The following is a 16276-nucleotide window of genomic DNA, read 5'->3' as shown; positions in this document are numbered from 1 at the left end:
ATAGTCATTGAGTGTTCGAGATATATTTGTAGTTTTATTGATCTGGCATGATTCCCCATGGTTTGTGGTTAACTTCTACTCACCATGAACTAATAATTTCGTCATATGCTATTAATCGTGGCGGGACTCGAACCCACAATTCTCGGATAACTACTTTCATAGAAGTCCGACGCCTTATCCATTAGGCCACACGACCTACATTTAAAGAAAGTGCTAGGATCTTGCAAATCTCATTTAACCTGCTCTTCAGTAAGGTAAAACGGTATTTTCCGTAAACCAAAATAAATATCATCACTAGATTGTCTAAACATTTGGGGCAGTTGTGGCCGAGTGGTTAAGGCGATAGTCTTGAAATCTATTCCTCTCTGAGGGCGTAGGTTCGAACCCTACTAACTGCGGTGAATTGCCATTTGTTTCACATGCTAGTATTTTCTAGTGGAACCACTCATTTTCAATCGTTTACTAATATCTCAAATTTACGCATGATTAAAAATATGAACTGTGCAGTCATGGGTATCCTAGGTCCCGGGATCTATCTCGGAACCGTGGAGCCATGACCTGTCAATTAGTGTTTCCAGAAACGTGTTTTTTTTCAGAGGCCAGTTCCGAAATGCATTATGGCGGTCTTTAAGTGTAGTTTACAAACATCAAATGTAGTCAGAGACAAATTATATGATGAAAGAATGTGTACCCATTTTGTTTACGAAGAATAGAAAAACGTCCATACTTCCGTCCGTAAAAGATCTATAAGCAATCGTAAAATTTAAAAATGAACTCGAACCGGAAACTATTGCAATACCAATTATCAAGCCCGGTTAGCTCAGACGGTAGAGCGCGGGACTTTTAATCCTGAGGTCAAGGGTTCAAGTCCCTTATCGGGCGGCTAGTCTTTTGATTTTAGTTAGTATTGGTCGTTTTCCACCATTAATTATCAAGTTAATATCATTTGAAATCATTCACCATTATGGGCGGAATTCATAGATGTTCATAGACGACAACACGAGTTCTCGTGGTGTTTCTTTATGTCCCTTCGATGTAGGGAAAGTGCGAACCAAAAGGAAGTTCATTCAGATATAGGTCGTGGAACATACACAAATAATGAAATGAGATAGTGAGAAAGAGTATCCCTCATTGTGAGAGTAGAAAGCCTTGCTATTTGATACAACTAATTGCAATAGTAAATGTATGTCCACTTATAGAACTCGAAAGCTGTAAATAGAGTTTGTAGTAAAGATTATTCAAAAAAACATGGTTTTCAAGAGTGAGACGATGCCCACAGACGGTAATCGCTGTATGTTTATATAATATAACATGGGACGTTTGGCTATCTTCTAGGGAAAAGCTTTGCAATATAACGTCATTCATCGAATAGGAGATTCATTACTACTCTGCCTCTGTGGCCTATTGGATAAGGCACCGGCCTCCTACGCCGGGGATTGCGAGTTCGAGTCTCGCCAGAGGTAGCGAGCAACCGAAACTATAATGATCGAAAATCGTCGTTAAATTGGCAATTACTTTTCTTTTGTTTTACTGTTTTCAAGCAAAAATTTTCATTTGTCCAAGTGTTGGGAAATCGCTGAAATGGCATGCTTAAACTTGGAAACCTTTGCCAGCGACAATTACTTGGCAGCGGAACTTATTCTGCTGTTTTACAGGTGAACTCTGACTCTCTCATCCTCCTCTGCCGTCTTCACTGGTTCCTGGAGCAACAACGCGCTGACTTCAAGACGCTGGTCATGATGGTAAGGTGCATTCTCGGCAACGTGTACTTGTTGTCTCTCATCTACTTTTAGAAACTATCTAAACCTGGCCTACGATCACAGACCTCGACTTTGATGAACCTGACTGTTCTTACCACTCGTACGGATCATTGTTGAGAGCATGCCTTATCCAGGGTCACCCCGTTGATTATTTTGTCTTGTCTTGACTTATCTTGTCCAGGGTCATCACATATACTAAAGACCTAAAGACCTTTCGTTCTTCTGTCACTGTGTACTCCCCTACTGATTTTAAACTTGGATGTTCTCCCAAAAAATGACTAGAAATCACTTCTGGCGTCACTTGATCAAATGTTGTGTAGTTACATTCACCAATAAAATGCCACAAAACGCAGATAGTAGGATTCGAACCTACGCTCAAAAATGGACAATGATTTCGAATCAGTCGCCTTAACCACTCGGCCAGATCCGTATTAACTATTATAGCAAAATATTTCGAAACTATCAGTACCTTTTTAGAGTGGAAAATATATTTAGTGGAAGAATTACAGTGGCCCGTAAGAGGATCGAACTCATGACCTCCGCGTTATTAGCACGGCGCTCTAACCAACTACGCTAACAGGCCTATTAATTTTTAATTTATTAATCAAAAGTTCATTCATCATCAGTTAGGTATACTCTGTGTGTCTTTAGAGAGAATGATTTAAGTTTTCTACCAATCTACGCTGTATTAGCAGCCAATTTCAATCGTTGCTGCGAAGGCAATGCAAGCCAGTGATAGTCATTGAGTGTTCGAGATATATTTGTAGTTTTATTCATCTGGCATGATTCCCCATGGTTTGTGGTTAACTTCTACTCACCATGAACTAATAATTTCGTCTTATGCTATTAATCGTGGCGGGACTCGAACCCGCAATTTTCGGATAACTACTTTCATAGAAGTCCGACGCCTTATCCATTAGGCCACACAACCTACACTTAAAGAAAGTGCTAGGATTTTGCAAATCTCATTTAACCTGCTCTTCAGTAAGGTAAAACGGAATTTTCGGTAAACCAAAATAAATATCATCACTAGATTGTCTAAACATTTGGTGCAGTTTTGGCCGAGTGGTTAAGGCGATAGACTTGAAATCTATTCCTCTCTGAGGGCATAGGTTCGAACCCTACTAACTGCGGTGAATTGCCATTTGTTTCACATGCTAGTATTTTCTAGTGGAACCACTCATTTTCAATCGTTTACTAATATCTCAAATTTACGCATGATTACAAATATGAACTGTGCAGTCATGGGTATCCTAGGTCCCGGGATCTATCTCGGAACCGTGGAGCCATGACCTGTCAATTAGTGTTTCCAGAAACGTGTCTATTTTTCAGAGGCCAGTTCCGAAATGCATTATGGCGGTCTTTAAGTGTAGTTTACAAACATCAAATGTAGTCAGAGACAAATTATATTGTCACGTACAGTTTAGTACAGACGTCGAGCTTAGAGACGATTCTGGGAAATGACGACAAGGGGACGACTGACGACGATGACATAAGGTCACCTGGGTTCCCTCTACTTTAAAGACGACCCCCTGTAGACTTAAGGTAGACGAGTTTGACCCTGACTGGTGTGTGGGTCTCCCGTTTTGACTGGTGTTGGGCACTGTCGTCGGTCTGTAGTGACGGCAGTGCATGTGCTTTGGCGGAGGCTGGGCTCGTGCAATCGTGGAGCCAGCTCCGTGAAACTGCAGCACTGGTCGGCCACAGCAACGTGAAGCCCGCATTGAACCGCCCGTGACATTTGGTGGAGATGCAGGGTAGGCGGATGCTTTCACGTGTGGCTCGACCAGATGCGTTTAAGTGAGTTTTCGAACGATCTCTTCGTTATCCTGATTGGACGTGGGCGACCCGTTGGAGACAGCGATTCGAAGACGCGCATTGGATTGCCCTGGATGGAATAGCTGACTCCCAGAAATCGACGGACAACGGCTTGCGTTCCGTGGCCTAAGAATAAGTTTATTTTATGTCCAGTTGTTTTTATCGTTGTCATTGAAATACGCGAGTTGTCATGCTAGCTTCTGAGATTGAACTGTTGAAGCGCTATTGAGAATCTGCTGATATTCGGTCTTGTAATTAACGTAACGCAAAAATGGCAACTAGAGAAATTCGCGGGGCCAAATATTTGGGAAATAATGTTTGCGTTCGATGGAAACCGTTAATTTTGATCTCAAGACTAGCACAGGGTTAGTTTCAGCTGTAATTACGTTGTTGATCTGAACATCAGTCAATTATTCCCAAGTTCTCACGACGGACTATTGTTATTCGTACGTTGGACCCACGTTTTTACATTAACGGGAGCGTATACAAGCGTGTAGTATTTGGGAGCATGGGATAGCAACGCGCGCTCGACCGCGCGTTTTGATGTGCGATTTCTGGCTCGCTTAGGAAACAACGCCACTCGTGCTTAATTTTGTCTGCGGCGATGTGCGAATTCTGTTAGGCCGAACCAGGTCGAGGGATGCTGAAAACTAATGCGAAGTTATTTCGAATCATCCTGTTTTTATGGTCCCTCCGATTTTGTATGGATTTCCAGAGTTAAATGTTTTGGGAGATTCCGTCTAACAAGCGTTAAGCGTCCGTTTAAGCTGAAGTAAACTGCGCGACTGAACCGATGTGATGTTGATGTATGAGCGAATAGAATTTATGTGTTTCAAAGGATTTTAGATGCATCTAAGCTAACGGCTGAATTGGGATTGTGTATAGGCCTAATAAGATGCTGAAGCTAATAACAAAAAAACCACCAGTGTTTTTGAGTCTGTTTCAGGTAGAATGATAGCCGATGGAGCCAGATGTGACGGATGGCGTTCGATACCTGAAGTGAAGCGGTGGGACGGCCAATAACAACCGGAATGTACCAGAACGGATGCAAATGAACCAAGGAGCTGCCGGATCAAGATCGCGGCGAGAATAGCCGAACCGAAGTCGTGGTCGGACTGACGTAAGGGTCGTGTTGAAGCATAGTGCAGAGCGCGGAGCAAGACGCAGAGCGCAGAGCACAAGCGTGCAGAGCGCAGAGCGCAAAGCAGGGCGCAGAGCACAAAGCTGAACACAGAGCCCGGAATTGAGTACAGAGCTCGAAAGAAATGGTGGCCACCAAGCGCGTCGCGAACCATGGTTGAGAGACCTCATTGCGTGAAGACAAAGCGAAGGCAATGATTTCGCGAAAGTCCGTAGCTGTAGCAGTGCGCCGTACGGAAACAAAAAGAATTGACCGAATTGAGCTGCAGAGCGTCCGGGCGATTTCCGTAAAAGTTTATACAGTTGCGTAGAACTGTACAGGGCGTCGTCGTAGAAGCGCTCGCCGAAATAAAGTCGTATAGTTGAGCTGCGTACAATTATGTCACAAGCGGTGTGACCGGCACGTCGAGTTGCGAGAAAGTTATCGAGCGAAACAATCCGAAACCGTCGCCGAATCTAAAAAAATAAAAAATACCTAATGCGTCGTAGATTTAACCTTCCGCCGTTTACGATTCGGATGATCGAGGTCGATCATTCCATTAAGGAGGGGGAAAATGTCACGTACAGTTTAGTACAGACGTCGAGCTTAGAGACGATTCTGGGAAATGACGACAAGGGGACGACTGACGACGATGACATAAGGTCACCTTGGTTCCCTCTACTTTAAAGACGACCCCCTGTAGACTTAAGGTAGACGAGTTTGACCCTGACTGGTGTGTGGGTCTCCCGTTTTGACTGGTGTTGGGCACTGTCGTCGGTCTGTAGTGACGGCAGTGCATGTGCTTTGGCGGAGGCTGGGCTCGTGCAATCGTGGAGCCAGCTCCGTGAAACTGCAGCACTGGTCGGCCACAGCAACGTGAAGCCCGCATTGAACCGCCCGTGACAATATGATGAAAGAATGTGTACCCATTTTGTTTACGAAGAATAGAAAAACGCCCATACTTCCGTCCGTAAAAGATCTATAAGCAATCGTAAAATTTAAAAATGATCTCGAACCGGAAACTATTGCAATACCAATTATCAAGCCCGGTTAGCTCAGACGGTAGAGCGCGGGACTTTTAATCCTGAGGTCAAGGGTTCAAGTCCCTTATCGGGCGGCTAGTCTTTTGATTTTAGTTAGTATTGGTCGTTTTCCACCATTAATTATCAAGTTAATATCATTTGAAATCATTCACCATTATGGGCGGAATTCATAGATGTTCATAGACGACAACACGAGTTCTCGTGGTGTTTCTTTATGTCCCTTCGATGTAGGGAAAGTGCGAACCAAAAGGAAGTACATTCAGATATAGGTCGTGGAACATACACAAATAATGAAATGAGATAGTGAGAAAGAGTATCCCTCATTGTGAGAGTAGAAAGCCTTGCTATTTGATACAACTAATTGCAATAGTAAATGTATGTCCACTTATAGAACTCGAAAGCTGTAAATAGAGTTTGTAGTTAAGATTATTCAAAAAAACATGGTTTTCAAGAGTGAGACGATGCCCACAGACGGTAATCGCTGTATTTTTATATAATATAACATGGGACGTTTGGCTATCTTCTAGGGAAAAGCTTTGCAATATAACGTCATTCATCGAATAGGAGATTCATTATTGCTCTGCCTTTGTGGCCTAATGGATAAGGCACCGGCCTCCTAAGCCGGGGATTGCGAGTTCGAGTCTCGCCAGAGGTAGCGAGCAACCGAAACTATAATGATCGAAAATCGTCGTTAAGTTGTCAATTACTTTTCTTTTGTTTTACTGTTTTCAAGCGAAAATTTTCATTTGTCCAAGTGTTGGGAAATCGCTGAAATGGCATGCTTAAACTTGGAAACCTTTGCCAGCGACAATTACTTGGCAGCGGAACTTATTCTGCTGTTTTACAGGTGAACTCTGACTCTCTCATCCTCCTCTGCCGTCTTCACTGGTTCCTGGAGCAACAACGCGCTGACTTCAAGACGCTGGTCATGATGGTAAGGTGCATTCTCGGCAACGTGTACTTGTTGTCTCTCATCTACTTTTAGAAACTATCTAAACCTGGCCTACGATCACAGACCTCGACTTTGATGAACCTGACTGTTCTTACCACTCGTACGGATCATTGTTGAGAGCATGCCTTATCCAGGGTCACCCCGTTGATTATTTTGTCTTGTCTTGACTTATCTTGTCCAGGGTCATCACATATACTAAAGACATAAAGACCTTTCGTTCTTCTGTCACTGTGTACTACCCTACTGATTTTAAACTTGGATGTTCTCCCAAAAAATGACTAGAAATCACTTCTGGCGTCACTTGATCAAATGTTGTGTAGTTACATTCACCAATAAAATGCCACAAAACGGAGATAGTAGGATTCGAACCTACGCTCTAAGATAGACACTGATTTCGCATCAGTCGCCTTAACCACTCGGCCAGATCTTTATTAACAATTTTAGCAAAATATTTTGAAACTATCAGTACCTTTTTAGAGTGGAAAATATTTAATGGAAGAATTACAGTGGCTCGTATGAGGATCGAACTCATGACCTTCACGTTATTAGCACGGCGCTCTAACCAACTGAGCCAACGGGCCTCATACTATTAAATGGTCAAGAGCAAAGAAAAACCGATAACCCTCCAAAAAAATCAAATGTAGATAGAATGACAGAGAAGGGATTCGAACCCTTGCCTCCAAAGAGACTGGGGCCCAATTCTAGGGCCATAGACCACTCGGCCACACTATCATTATTGAAATTGTTCCCTAAGGTATCAAAATTATTCCATCCCTGCAGATTCTTCGTGAGATTTTTCACTTTTTGGAACTCAAAGGGTGAGATTTATTTTCAATTTTTTTTAATTGGATGGAAATTTCTTCGCTTGTTATTGCCTTGATATTGTTTGCATGTGCACACTGAAATCCTATTAGAAACAGTATGTGTAAATATTATTGTATGTAATAAATGTAGTAACCATGTTTTCTATGGTTTTAGACAAAGAATTTGCACAACGGCTTGTAGAAAAATTCTAAAAAGTGCTGAAATTTCTCCCTGTGAGAGAGATCACCCTGGGTTCCCTATTAAAGATACTGTCAGACCCTCCACCAGCACTTCTCTACCGGACATTGCAGCCATCACTGATTCTGACGTAATTATTTATATCTATGAATTTAAAACATTTATTTTAACAAAATGATTGTTGATGTACATCAGAATACCAGGAAGCCTACTACTACAATTGCTGATAATAGCAGAAATGTCGCAGGTCATGGCCACAGTCGTGCTGGAGTCAATGCTCTAATTCAACGTGGTAAAACTGAAGTGCGTGGACGTGGCCGTGCCAGGGGAGGAATTAGAATCAATGGAGGACGTGGCTGTGGTAAATCAAATTGACCAACCACTACGCTCCCTTCCAATAATCAAGACGAAGTAGAAGAAACAGATAGACTTGCTTGGTCTGGTAAAGATCCGGCGCAGTATGCAAACAATGAGGAAAATGCTGAAGATGGAAAAGGTCTCTATTGGTTCAAGGAAGCAAGAACAAATCTCCTTCTTGCAACATACAAACCACTTGAAAATAAATTTGCTGGACATCATCAACCAATGCAAATGTGGGAAAAAAATAGCTAGCACACTACATAAGAAAAAGGTGCAAAAGGTGTTACTGCTCGAATGTTTCGGGACAAATAATTCAAAAACCTTAAAGCCCACTACAAACAGATTCAATGCCGCCAAAAAAGCGTTGGTGCAGCTGGGCAAACTAAATGGTCTTTTTGGAACGCAATGGATGACTTACTTCGCAAGGATGTTGCTGTCAACCCTGAAAATATAATCGAAGTTCTGGATACCGGGCTATTAAATGGCGATGGGTATCAAACATTTTCTTTTTTACCTTCTCATTGGTAATAAATTTTTTTAAAATTAGGGCCATGCAACAAAGAAGACGTGGAAGATAGGCCCAATCCTAAAAGGAAGCGAGTAACAACAAGCGATATCATCAAAATTCTTGTTGAAAACGAAGCTGAACGTGAAAAATCGAATACAGCTTTTTTGGAGATCATTGCGGATTTGCGTGAACAGGGTCAACAAAAAAACAATTTACTAGAAAGACTAGTGGTTCTTCAAGAATCTAAATAACATTCATTCGAATGTATGAGAAATGAAATAGATTTCTTGAAATTGTGTTTAGTCATCATTTTTTGCATACTACATTAAACGTGTGCGTTAATTAAAAAAACGCGACCATAACATCACAAAACCAATTATAAAGAGACCAAAATTCTATTTCGTAATGCTGTAGTTTTATCTTCTTCATCTTCATCAGACTTGTTTTCTTTAAATTCAAATTCGTCGTCACTGTTATTATCAAAATCGTCATCGTACCTTTCATCGCCTTCAACATCCACTATTACATAATTGTGCAATACACAAGCGGCCACAAGAATTTGGGGGAACAATAGACAAATTGGTAGCGTCTAAATATTTACGTTTCCGCCATTTCCCCTTAAGAAACGCAAACGTAGTGGAGAGCGGGGTTGGATGGGACAAAAAAAATAACACTTCCTCGTGTAACTTAATAACACGTCCGAGTGTAACTTCCTATATCTTTTTAAATATACTAGTACTCTTGTGCCAGGTGTAAGCTAACAGAACGGAAACACGTGGATTCGTGTTTTTAGTAAGCAATTTGGACTTTTACTATTCCCGTCGTTCGACAATACTTCGCAAATAATCCTATAACTTATCCTAACCTAACAAACTAATTTTCACGCCTTCGCCGTGCTGATCCCGAAATTGATTGGGAATTGGTTAGGTTAGGTTAGGGTTGGGTTAGCCTAGGTTAGGTTAGATTAGGTAAGGTAAGGTTAGGCAGTTATTTTTTCATTGGCAGAGTGGTCAATCTTACAATTTTTGGAGTTGCTAATTTTGTATTCAGAGTGATTGAAATATTTTTTTAACTTCAGCTTCATCTCATTCTCTATGAATCAGAATAGGGGAGAGGAGGGCTAGTTGGCAGGGTCACTTTTTGTGAATTTATTTGAATTTTTTGACCACACGTTTTGCAAATTGAATGAATGAATCAGATTCAGATTTCAATTCTCTATGAATTGATCGTATTTGTTTACAATGTGCATTTACACGAAATTGTTAAATTGAGAAAAACTGCAAAAAAGTCTGCCAACTTGCCCCACCTACGGGGTAAGTTAGCAGCTGTTGATTCTCCATTGCTCAAAAATTTCTAGGTCGAATTTTGAAGACTTGCAATCCAGCATCTAGTGAGAAATCTGTATGCCAACATGCCCCTCAAAATGTCTGCCAACTAACCCCACAGGGTGCTTTTCGAACAAATAAATTGATAACTAAATAACTTTTTAATGCAGATATGTTGGGTTTCTTTTAAAAATAAGACAAACATTAATTCTTGTTTGCCTGTGTTTTCTAACACTCTTAGAGTTTTATACTATGAGAAAAATGAAAAGTGCTGAGAGGCCCAAAAAAACTTTTTGCCGTTTTTTTTTCTTTTTATTATAACTCCTGTTGGGGAAGTCGTATACTTTTGAAATTTTAAAAAAGCAATTTACCTCTGTAATGGCTGCCGTTCGTATTTCTATGTTTTGTAAATAAAGATTGATTATTGATAACGAAAGATTTTATTGACTCTCAATTACAATTTTGAATATTTCGAAAAAGAGTGACTCAAATAGGTAATTTTGGGCCTAACTTGATTTTGAATAGATTATTGAAATATTTCGTAAATGTTGACTGAATGAGTTATTTTTGTCGGTTTTGATTTCATGTTAAATTTATGAAAGGACTTCGTAATAAACAACGTTTTGTGTGAAGACCTTCTTTTTAAAGTGGATCATCAGAATACTTCAGCAATTTCCCTTGGTTGGTACCGTCCACGCAAAGTACCTTAATCCCTTCTCTTGAAGTGGCCCTAGAGAATGCGACGTATAATTGACCATGGCTAAAGACGGGTTCTGGAAGGTATATGCCGACGCGATCAAATGTCTGGCCTTGCGATTTTTTGATAGTAACAGCAAATGCAAGCATGATAGGGAACTGCTTTCTGTTTAAGATGACTGGTAAGTCAAATTCACCTGGGGACATGATGGTTATTTGAGGAATAAACACTTTTCGTCCTTTATGTTTTCCGGCTGCAATGACTGCGAGGATGACGTTATCGCGAAGTTCTTCAACAATCAACCTTAATCCATTACACATCCCCTGTCTGGAATTAATATTCTTCAACAGCATAACAATGGCTCCAATTTTGAGTTTTAACTCGTGTGGCGGTATTCCTGATGCAGAGATGGTGTAAAGAAATTCGGTCGGGTAATTAGCAACTTCTCCAGGATCTTCTGATGAAACTGTGTCCACACTCTTGTAGATTTTCAAATTGGCGGGCATCTTATTAATGATTGAGTTGTTTATGTTCAAACAATCTTTGTTTTTTGGGCAAAGAATTGCGCGGTTCGTAATACTCTCCGCAACGTCTGTTCATTAAAAAATGTTAGAACTTATTGATGTTAAGTTATGAATAAAATATTGCATGCATTACCACGATCGAGAAGACGCGCAGGATCACCAAAAACGTGGTGAATAAGAGACTCCAATTTTTGATCCAATATGAGAAAATCCTGCGGAATTTGGATGACACCTGGACTCATCGAAGGAATCCCGGAAACAAAAATAATGTATTTGATTTGAATCATCTCTTTTAAATGTCTTCATGTCTCGTTACCGAGGAAGAGTCCCATTTCCTAGTTTGATGAGCCAGTCAGCGTGCTCTTAACTCCCCGCCACGGTCCGCATATTTTCATGAAGTTTAAGTTGATTGAAACGGGGCCAAGTTTCGCAAGTCTTGATCGTAATTTCAACCACTTTGACTCTATTGCCATGCTTGACGACCGGTAGACACTGACGAAAATCCCCTCCCAGTAGAAAAACTTTTCTTTCGTAAGGTGAGTTGTTTCTCATAACTTTCCTAAGAATCCTTTCTATTGCCTTTAGAGCGTAACGTGACATCATTGTTGCTTCGTCACAGATTATTAGGCTAGCATCACGAATCAATTGTGCGCCGTATTCATGTTCTTCTATTCTTGATGTTGTGGTCTCGGTAATGGGCGGGTAGATTTGAAATTTGGAATGGTAAGTGGCTCCGTTTGTTAAAAGCGTAGCAGCGATTCCAGTTGAAGCCACCGAGATCACTTTTTTCCCTTGACCTTGCAGGACGTTGATGAGGGTGTTGTACAGAATCGTCTTCCCAGTGCCACCTGGACCGTCTAAGAAAAATGTACGTGGCTGAATCAAGTTTGTGCTGGGTGCATTAATAGAAAGCATAATTTAGTCGAATGCTTCACGCTGGGATGTGTTTAGTTGGGCCACCATTCTCTCCCCCATTAATCTTCTTTCTTGCCTTCTTATCACGCTATTTTCACCGTTTTCGTTAGCAACCAGCTGATTAATCATTTGAAAATCTGGCAACGGCAGATTGAAGTCTTCTGAAAGTCGACCGTTCATCTTCAGACTGTCTTGAATGCACTTGAGCGCCAGATTCTTCGCGATTTCAGCTTCGTGTCCACTTCTAGTGTAGTCCTCAATCATAAACGGAAAATTGTTTTCAAAAAGAAGAAAGGCGTTCGTCGGCGAACACAGACAGCAAATGTCAACAAAAATTTGCCTCAATTCCGTAGGCATTTGAAATGCGGCAGCCTACTGCATGACTCGTTCCCAAGTACTGTCGTCTTCAAGAAGATTCCTCGAGATGGCGGCAGCCCTGAAACACGACATATCATAGTGATTTAGAGAAATAATAATGTAGATATATAGAGCTTAAAAACTTACTTGAACGTTGGATGCTCAACACCCCTGTGAATTTTTAGACTCTGAAAGCTTGTTGCCCCTTTGACGTTCAAAAGAAGCAAGCGAAGACAGAATCGTTCAATTTGCCGAATGCTGACAGAGTAGATCCTGCTGAGTAAGTTGGTTTTTCTTTTGTGAGGCTTCCGAGTACCGCCAAAAACATAATGCAGGGGGATTTCTCTGTAGAACATGTCTCTGGCAGCAGGAGTCGTTCGATTCGAATTAAACCAAGCTGTCAGAGGGGTGTTTTTCGAGGCAGCTTTGTCGACAGCCTGCTGTTCCAATCCAATTGTGAAGAAGACTTGCTCTTCTCGTGGAAGATCAACTGCTAGTCGTTGGATTGAATGGGATTTGCAGGCCAAGGGGAACTTTGACAAACGCCAAAAGGCTTCGGGTGCACTCACGTACCTATTGTCCCGGTATTGAGCTATTTAATCCCACTTAATTGTAGATCCAGGACCTTGTGCTTGCGCACCTTGGGCACCTTGTTCTTGCGTACCATGGGCACCTTGTGTCCCGGTGATTGTTTTGGTTCCTTGACAGTCCAACCCCTTATGTACGTATTTGAAAAGATACCTAATGCTTTTGATGGATGCGCAGTACTCGACGTTGATGTGCGCGTTGTATTTCAAACATAGGTATGGAATGTAAGGGACAACCCATCTGTTGTCCACCTGATAAATCTTGTTGTTTCGCTTTAATGGATGTGTTTGTCCAGCTCTTCTGCGATACGTAGAGAACCCGTTGTTGCTCATGACAGTCTCAGGAAATAATTCTTTTGGGAAGGATTTGGTACATTCACCATCATCCATGCACGGTGATTTGTCATTTAGATCTTTCCCACACGGTCCATGAATCATGTTGGACATGATAATTTCATAAATTCTTGGGTGGGTTTTCCTTATCAGGAATTTCTGCACAAATAGGCCTAGTTCGGTCGATGTCGGCTGATGTTCTGGGTATGTCGGGTTCGTCGATCCAGATGAGCATATGGCAGTGAGGGAGTCCACGCTTCTGAAATTCGATAACGTGAGTTCTTGCAGTAACTGCGCCGAAAATTTGACGTTTTTGAATGTCTTCGACTATCTCATTTTTCTTCAAGTTATAAACTCTTGCTACGACATCAGGTCTTTCCGAAGCAGAGTGGTACCAAGGGATGCTGTTTGTGATTTCTGGCCACTTCGGGTTACACGTAAATGTTACAAAGAAGGTCGGTTTTCCAAATTTCGCGCAGATGGCCATTGAGTCCTGATATGCTTGCTGCATGAACCTAGGACTTCCTATGAAATTTGATGGCAGAATGTAGGTCATTCCTACGGTAAGATTTTCTCTTTCCGCTCTGTTGTTTAAAAAGTCCATCAGGCCGTTGTATTTGGCTACCTGTAGATCGGCCTGATGTTCTTGTAGATATCTAAGTCGGTTTCCTTCCGTCTTAATGAAGGAATACGTCAAATAATGCTGGAAATGCTGCCCAGAATAAAGGATGATGTTAAAATTGCCCCGAATAGACATCCGGTAGAGGTAATAATCACATTGCGTGACTCTTGTCCTTTTGCCTTGTTATTAAAAAGCACATTTATTAATAAATTAAAAAACAAAATAATTTTTTGTAAAATTTCATTACCACGTCTTCTGCTTATGCTTTGTTCTTCGGGATCACCAACTGTTTCTTCAAAATCAAATTCTTGATCCTCAGCCTCCTCTGTTGCAGTTTCACCACCTGGTCCCCTTTCATTGGATACCACATCTGGATCTTCTTCTTCGTCGCCTTCTCCTTCTGCTTCCCCCCGTTCATCATTCGTTCTGTAAAGTATGTTTGGGTTCCATCCACTGTCACCGTTTGGAAAGAGCAAGGGATAGCTCATCGGGTCGCACATTGATTTGTTTGGGTCAATTTGGATGAATCTCCGTCCTCCTGTCGGAATCAGAAGATGGCCGCAAATGTCTCGATCTGAAGGAGGAGCTCCATCAACGCTTTTGAAAACGACACCAATCTCATTATTTGTTGGATTATTGTATCGCCTTTGATCTTGGCTTTTGTACTTGTGAATTAGCATTGCAACAGCAAATTGTTCTCTATTCTCAGCTACGGCATTCCGCTGTTCTTCTTCAAAGAGTTGGCGCATCAATTTGTACAAATGCGCGTACGGATTTACTTCGCGAAGCATAGTGTCCAATGCAATCATCACCCATCGCTCGCAGCCTGAATTTGCCTCGTTGTGCAGTCGGATGTTTGTCGCCTGAGCCGAATCCATGAAGTAAAGATCAGCATATCGTGGGGTCTGTGAATCTTGACCAACAGAGCTCGTCGTGTGGTACATCATTCCATGGATACGACAGCAATATGGTCCCTTACCAGGCGGAGTAGTAACTTTGGCATGGATCGAGGCAAACGCAAGTGCACAATTGTAGTTCCGTATTTTCTTCATAAAGTTTGTTGCATGTGGGTGACTGTTAGCCAAAAGGGCTCTTCCCTACCAAGACAAGTTTTCTGCTATCGAAAAACGATTAATACAGGGTTGTAGATCTTTTTATGCTGATCATTTTTCATATATGGTTTAGTGTGTGCAAATGAGCGGGAGTGCCCGTAAAACGCGTTCAAAGTTTCGAGTTTTACGGGGCTGACGCGCAGCCCACGCCGGCCAGAAAGGGGGTCGAGCGGGGGGGTGGCGCGTACCCATGGGAGAGGGGTGAGTGAAGGTCTGCTTCTGAAGGTTGCTGGTCTGCTTCATCTTCGCTTACTTCTCCTTCCTGGACCGGTGGCACAAAGTCAGCTTGCGCAGCTCTTCTGTCAGGTTCCGCAGGATTCAGTCGCCGTCTTTTTTCACGTTTATGCTTCTCATATTCTCGTCGTTCCGCCAATCGTTTCTCTTTAACGGCAGGAGATTCGTTTTTTCTTCGTTCTCGTTGTTTTTGAGCTTTTGCATTTTTCTCCTCTTGTGTAAGAGTTCGTTTCGGAGGCATTCTCCAATTGATGCCAAAACACTTCTAAACCAAAACCTGGTCCAAATGCAAAAAAAAATTCATTTTTATTACAATTGTTATCATTAAAGTACATTTTGGAACATGATAGTATAAACTGTGACATTTTTTCAAGAAATTATTAAGTTTCTGAGATTGTATAAATTCGTGAGAGGCTTAATAGGCTACTTTAAACAAAATTAAATCTCCAGAGCACTCCTAGATGGCTCACCTTCACAACAATCATTATAAAAGTGGCGCATCTAGCGGTCAAAATTTCCACTATAGAAGTTCAAATTTTCGAATTCGTAACAAAATCCTATAAATATTTTACTTGTGATCTTACGGATCTTGAAAATATTTGTCACGCGCAACACATTGCTTAATTCGTAATGCTTAACCATATAAATATCTTAATTCTACAAATTTAATTTTTGCTACAATTGTTATAATTAAAGTACATTTTCGATTTATATAGCATTGACTGTGAATTGTTTTAATGAAATTATTTAGTTTCTGAGATTGTAACGTTCGTGAGAGTCTAAAAAAGAGACTTAAAACAAAACTAAATCTCCAGAGAAATCCTAGATGGCACCTTTGCTACAATCTTCATAAAATTGACGCATCTAGCGGTCGAAATTACAACTCTAAAAGTTAAAATGTTCGAATTCGCAATTCAAAATCATAGAAATATTTTACTTGTGATCTAAATCTTTATATGTCTGGTAAAATATTTGTCACGCGCAACACTTTGCTTAATTCGTAATGC

The 16276-nt window shown here is 41.2% G+C and overlaps 2 protein-coding genes and 7 non-coding genes across 9 annotated transcripts; 6 read left to right on the top strand and 3 right to left on the bottom strand.

Moving 5' to 3' along the window:
- The first annotated feature begins 316 nt into the window (after window positions 1-316).
- Window positions 317-398, top strand: Trnas-uga. Its single transcript has one exon. It is a non-coding gene; the product is annotated as a tRNA-Ser (tRNA).
- Window positions 399-809: 411 nt separating this feature from the next.
- On the top strand, window positions 810-882 carry Trnak-uuu. The gene has a single exon. It is a non-coding gene; the product is annotated as a tRNA-Lys (tRNA).
- Window positions 883-1390: 508 nt separating this feature from the next.
- Window positions 1391-1463, top strand: Trnar-ccu. Its single transcript has one exon. It is a non-coding gene; the product is annotated as a tRNA-Arg (tRNA).
- Window positions 1464-2607: 1144 nt separating this feature from the next.
- On the bottom strand, window positions 2608-2691 carry Trnar-ucu. The gene is given in 2 exon segments: window positions 2608-2643; window positions 2655-2691. It is a non-coding gene; the product is annotated as a tRNA-Arg (tRNA).
- Window positions 2692-2811: 120 nt separating this feature from the next.
- On the top strand, window positions 2812-2893 carry Trnas-uga. Its single transcript has one exon. It is a non-coding gene; the product is annotated as a tRNA-Ser (tRNA).
- A 2849-nt stretch (window positions 2894-5742) lies between these two features.
- On the top strand, window positions 5743-5815 carry Trnak-uuu. Its single transcript has one exon. It is a non-coding gene; the product is annotated as a tRNA-Lys (tRNA).
- A 508-nt stretch (window positions 5816-6323) lies between these two features.
- Trnar-ccu lies at window positions 6324-6396 on the top strand. The gene has a single exon. It is a non-coding gene; the product is annotated as a tRNA-Arg (tRNA).
- Window positions 6397-10530: 4134 nt separating this feature from the next.
- Window positions 10531-13415, bottom strand: LOC124189959. Its single transcript, XM_046582473.1, has 7 exons — window positions 13123-13415; window positions 12529-12954; window positions 12401-12460; window positions 12101-12268; window positions 11689-12001; window positions 11166-11177; window positions 10531-11091 (listed from the first exon to the last, which is right to left on the bottom strand). Exons 1-7 carry the CDS (start codon window positions 13413-13415, stop codon window positions 10531-10533), a joined length of 1833 nt encoding a protein of 610 aa, XP_046438429.1.
- Window positions 13416-13422: 7 nt separating this feature from the next.
- LOC124189957 lies at window positions 13423-15510 on the bottom strand. Its single transcript, XM_046582472.1, has 3 exons — window positions 15289-15510; window positions 14171-15020; window positions 13423-14102 (listed from the first exon to the last, which is right to left on the bottom strand). Exons 1-3 carry the CDS (start codon window positions 15508-15510, stop codon window positions 13423-13425), a joined length of 1752 nt encoding a protein of 583 aa, XP_046438428.1.
- Window positions 15511-16276: the final 766 nt, after the last annotated feature.

The sequence above is a fragment of the Daphnia pulex genome, chromosome 3 (genome assembly GCF_021134715.1).
Source record: "Daphnia pulex isolate KAP4 chromosome 3, ASM2113471v1".
NCBI classification, from domain to species: Eukaryota; Metazoa; Arthropoda; class Branchiopoda; order Diplostraca; family Daphniidae; genus Daphnia; species Daphnia pulex.
Note: the sequence above shows the minus strand (reverse complement) of the source record. Positions and strands in the feature narration are given on the sequence as shown.

What these genes read in the sequence shown, in the direction of transcription:
- LOC124189959 (XM_046582473.1), bottom strand. Translation starts at nt 13,415, where the DNA reads ATGTCCAACATGATTCATGGACCGTGTGGGAAAGATCTAAATGACAAA. An exon ending in GTTGAGCATCCAACGTTCAA is followed by an intron (nt 12,461 to 12,528) that starts GTAAGTTTTTAA and finishes GTCGTGTTTCAG; the next exon opens with GGCTGCCGCCATCTCGAGGA. An exon ending in GAAAATAGCGTGATAAGAAG is followed by an intron (nt 12,002 to 12,100) that starts GCAAGAAAGAAG and finishes TAATGCACCCAG; the next exon opens with CACAAACTTGATTCAGCCAC.
- LOC124189957 (XM_046582472.1), bottom strand. Translation starts at nt 15,510, where the DNA reads ATGCCTCCGAAACGAACTCTTACACAAGAGGAGAAAAATGCAAAAGCT. An exon ending in CACCGGTCCAGGAAGGAGAA is followed by an intron (nt 15,021 to 15,288) that starts GTAAGCGAAGAT and finishes TTGTCTTGGTAG; the next exon opens with GGAAGAGCCCTTTTGGCTAA. An exon ending in AAGCATAAGCAGAAGACGTG is followed by an intron (nt 14,103 to 14,170) that starts GTAATGAAATTT and finishes TTTAATAACAAG; the next exon opens with GCAAAAGGACAAGAGTCACG.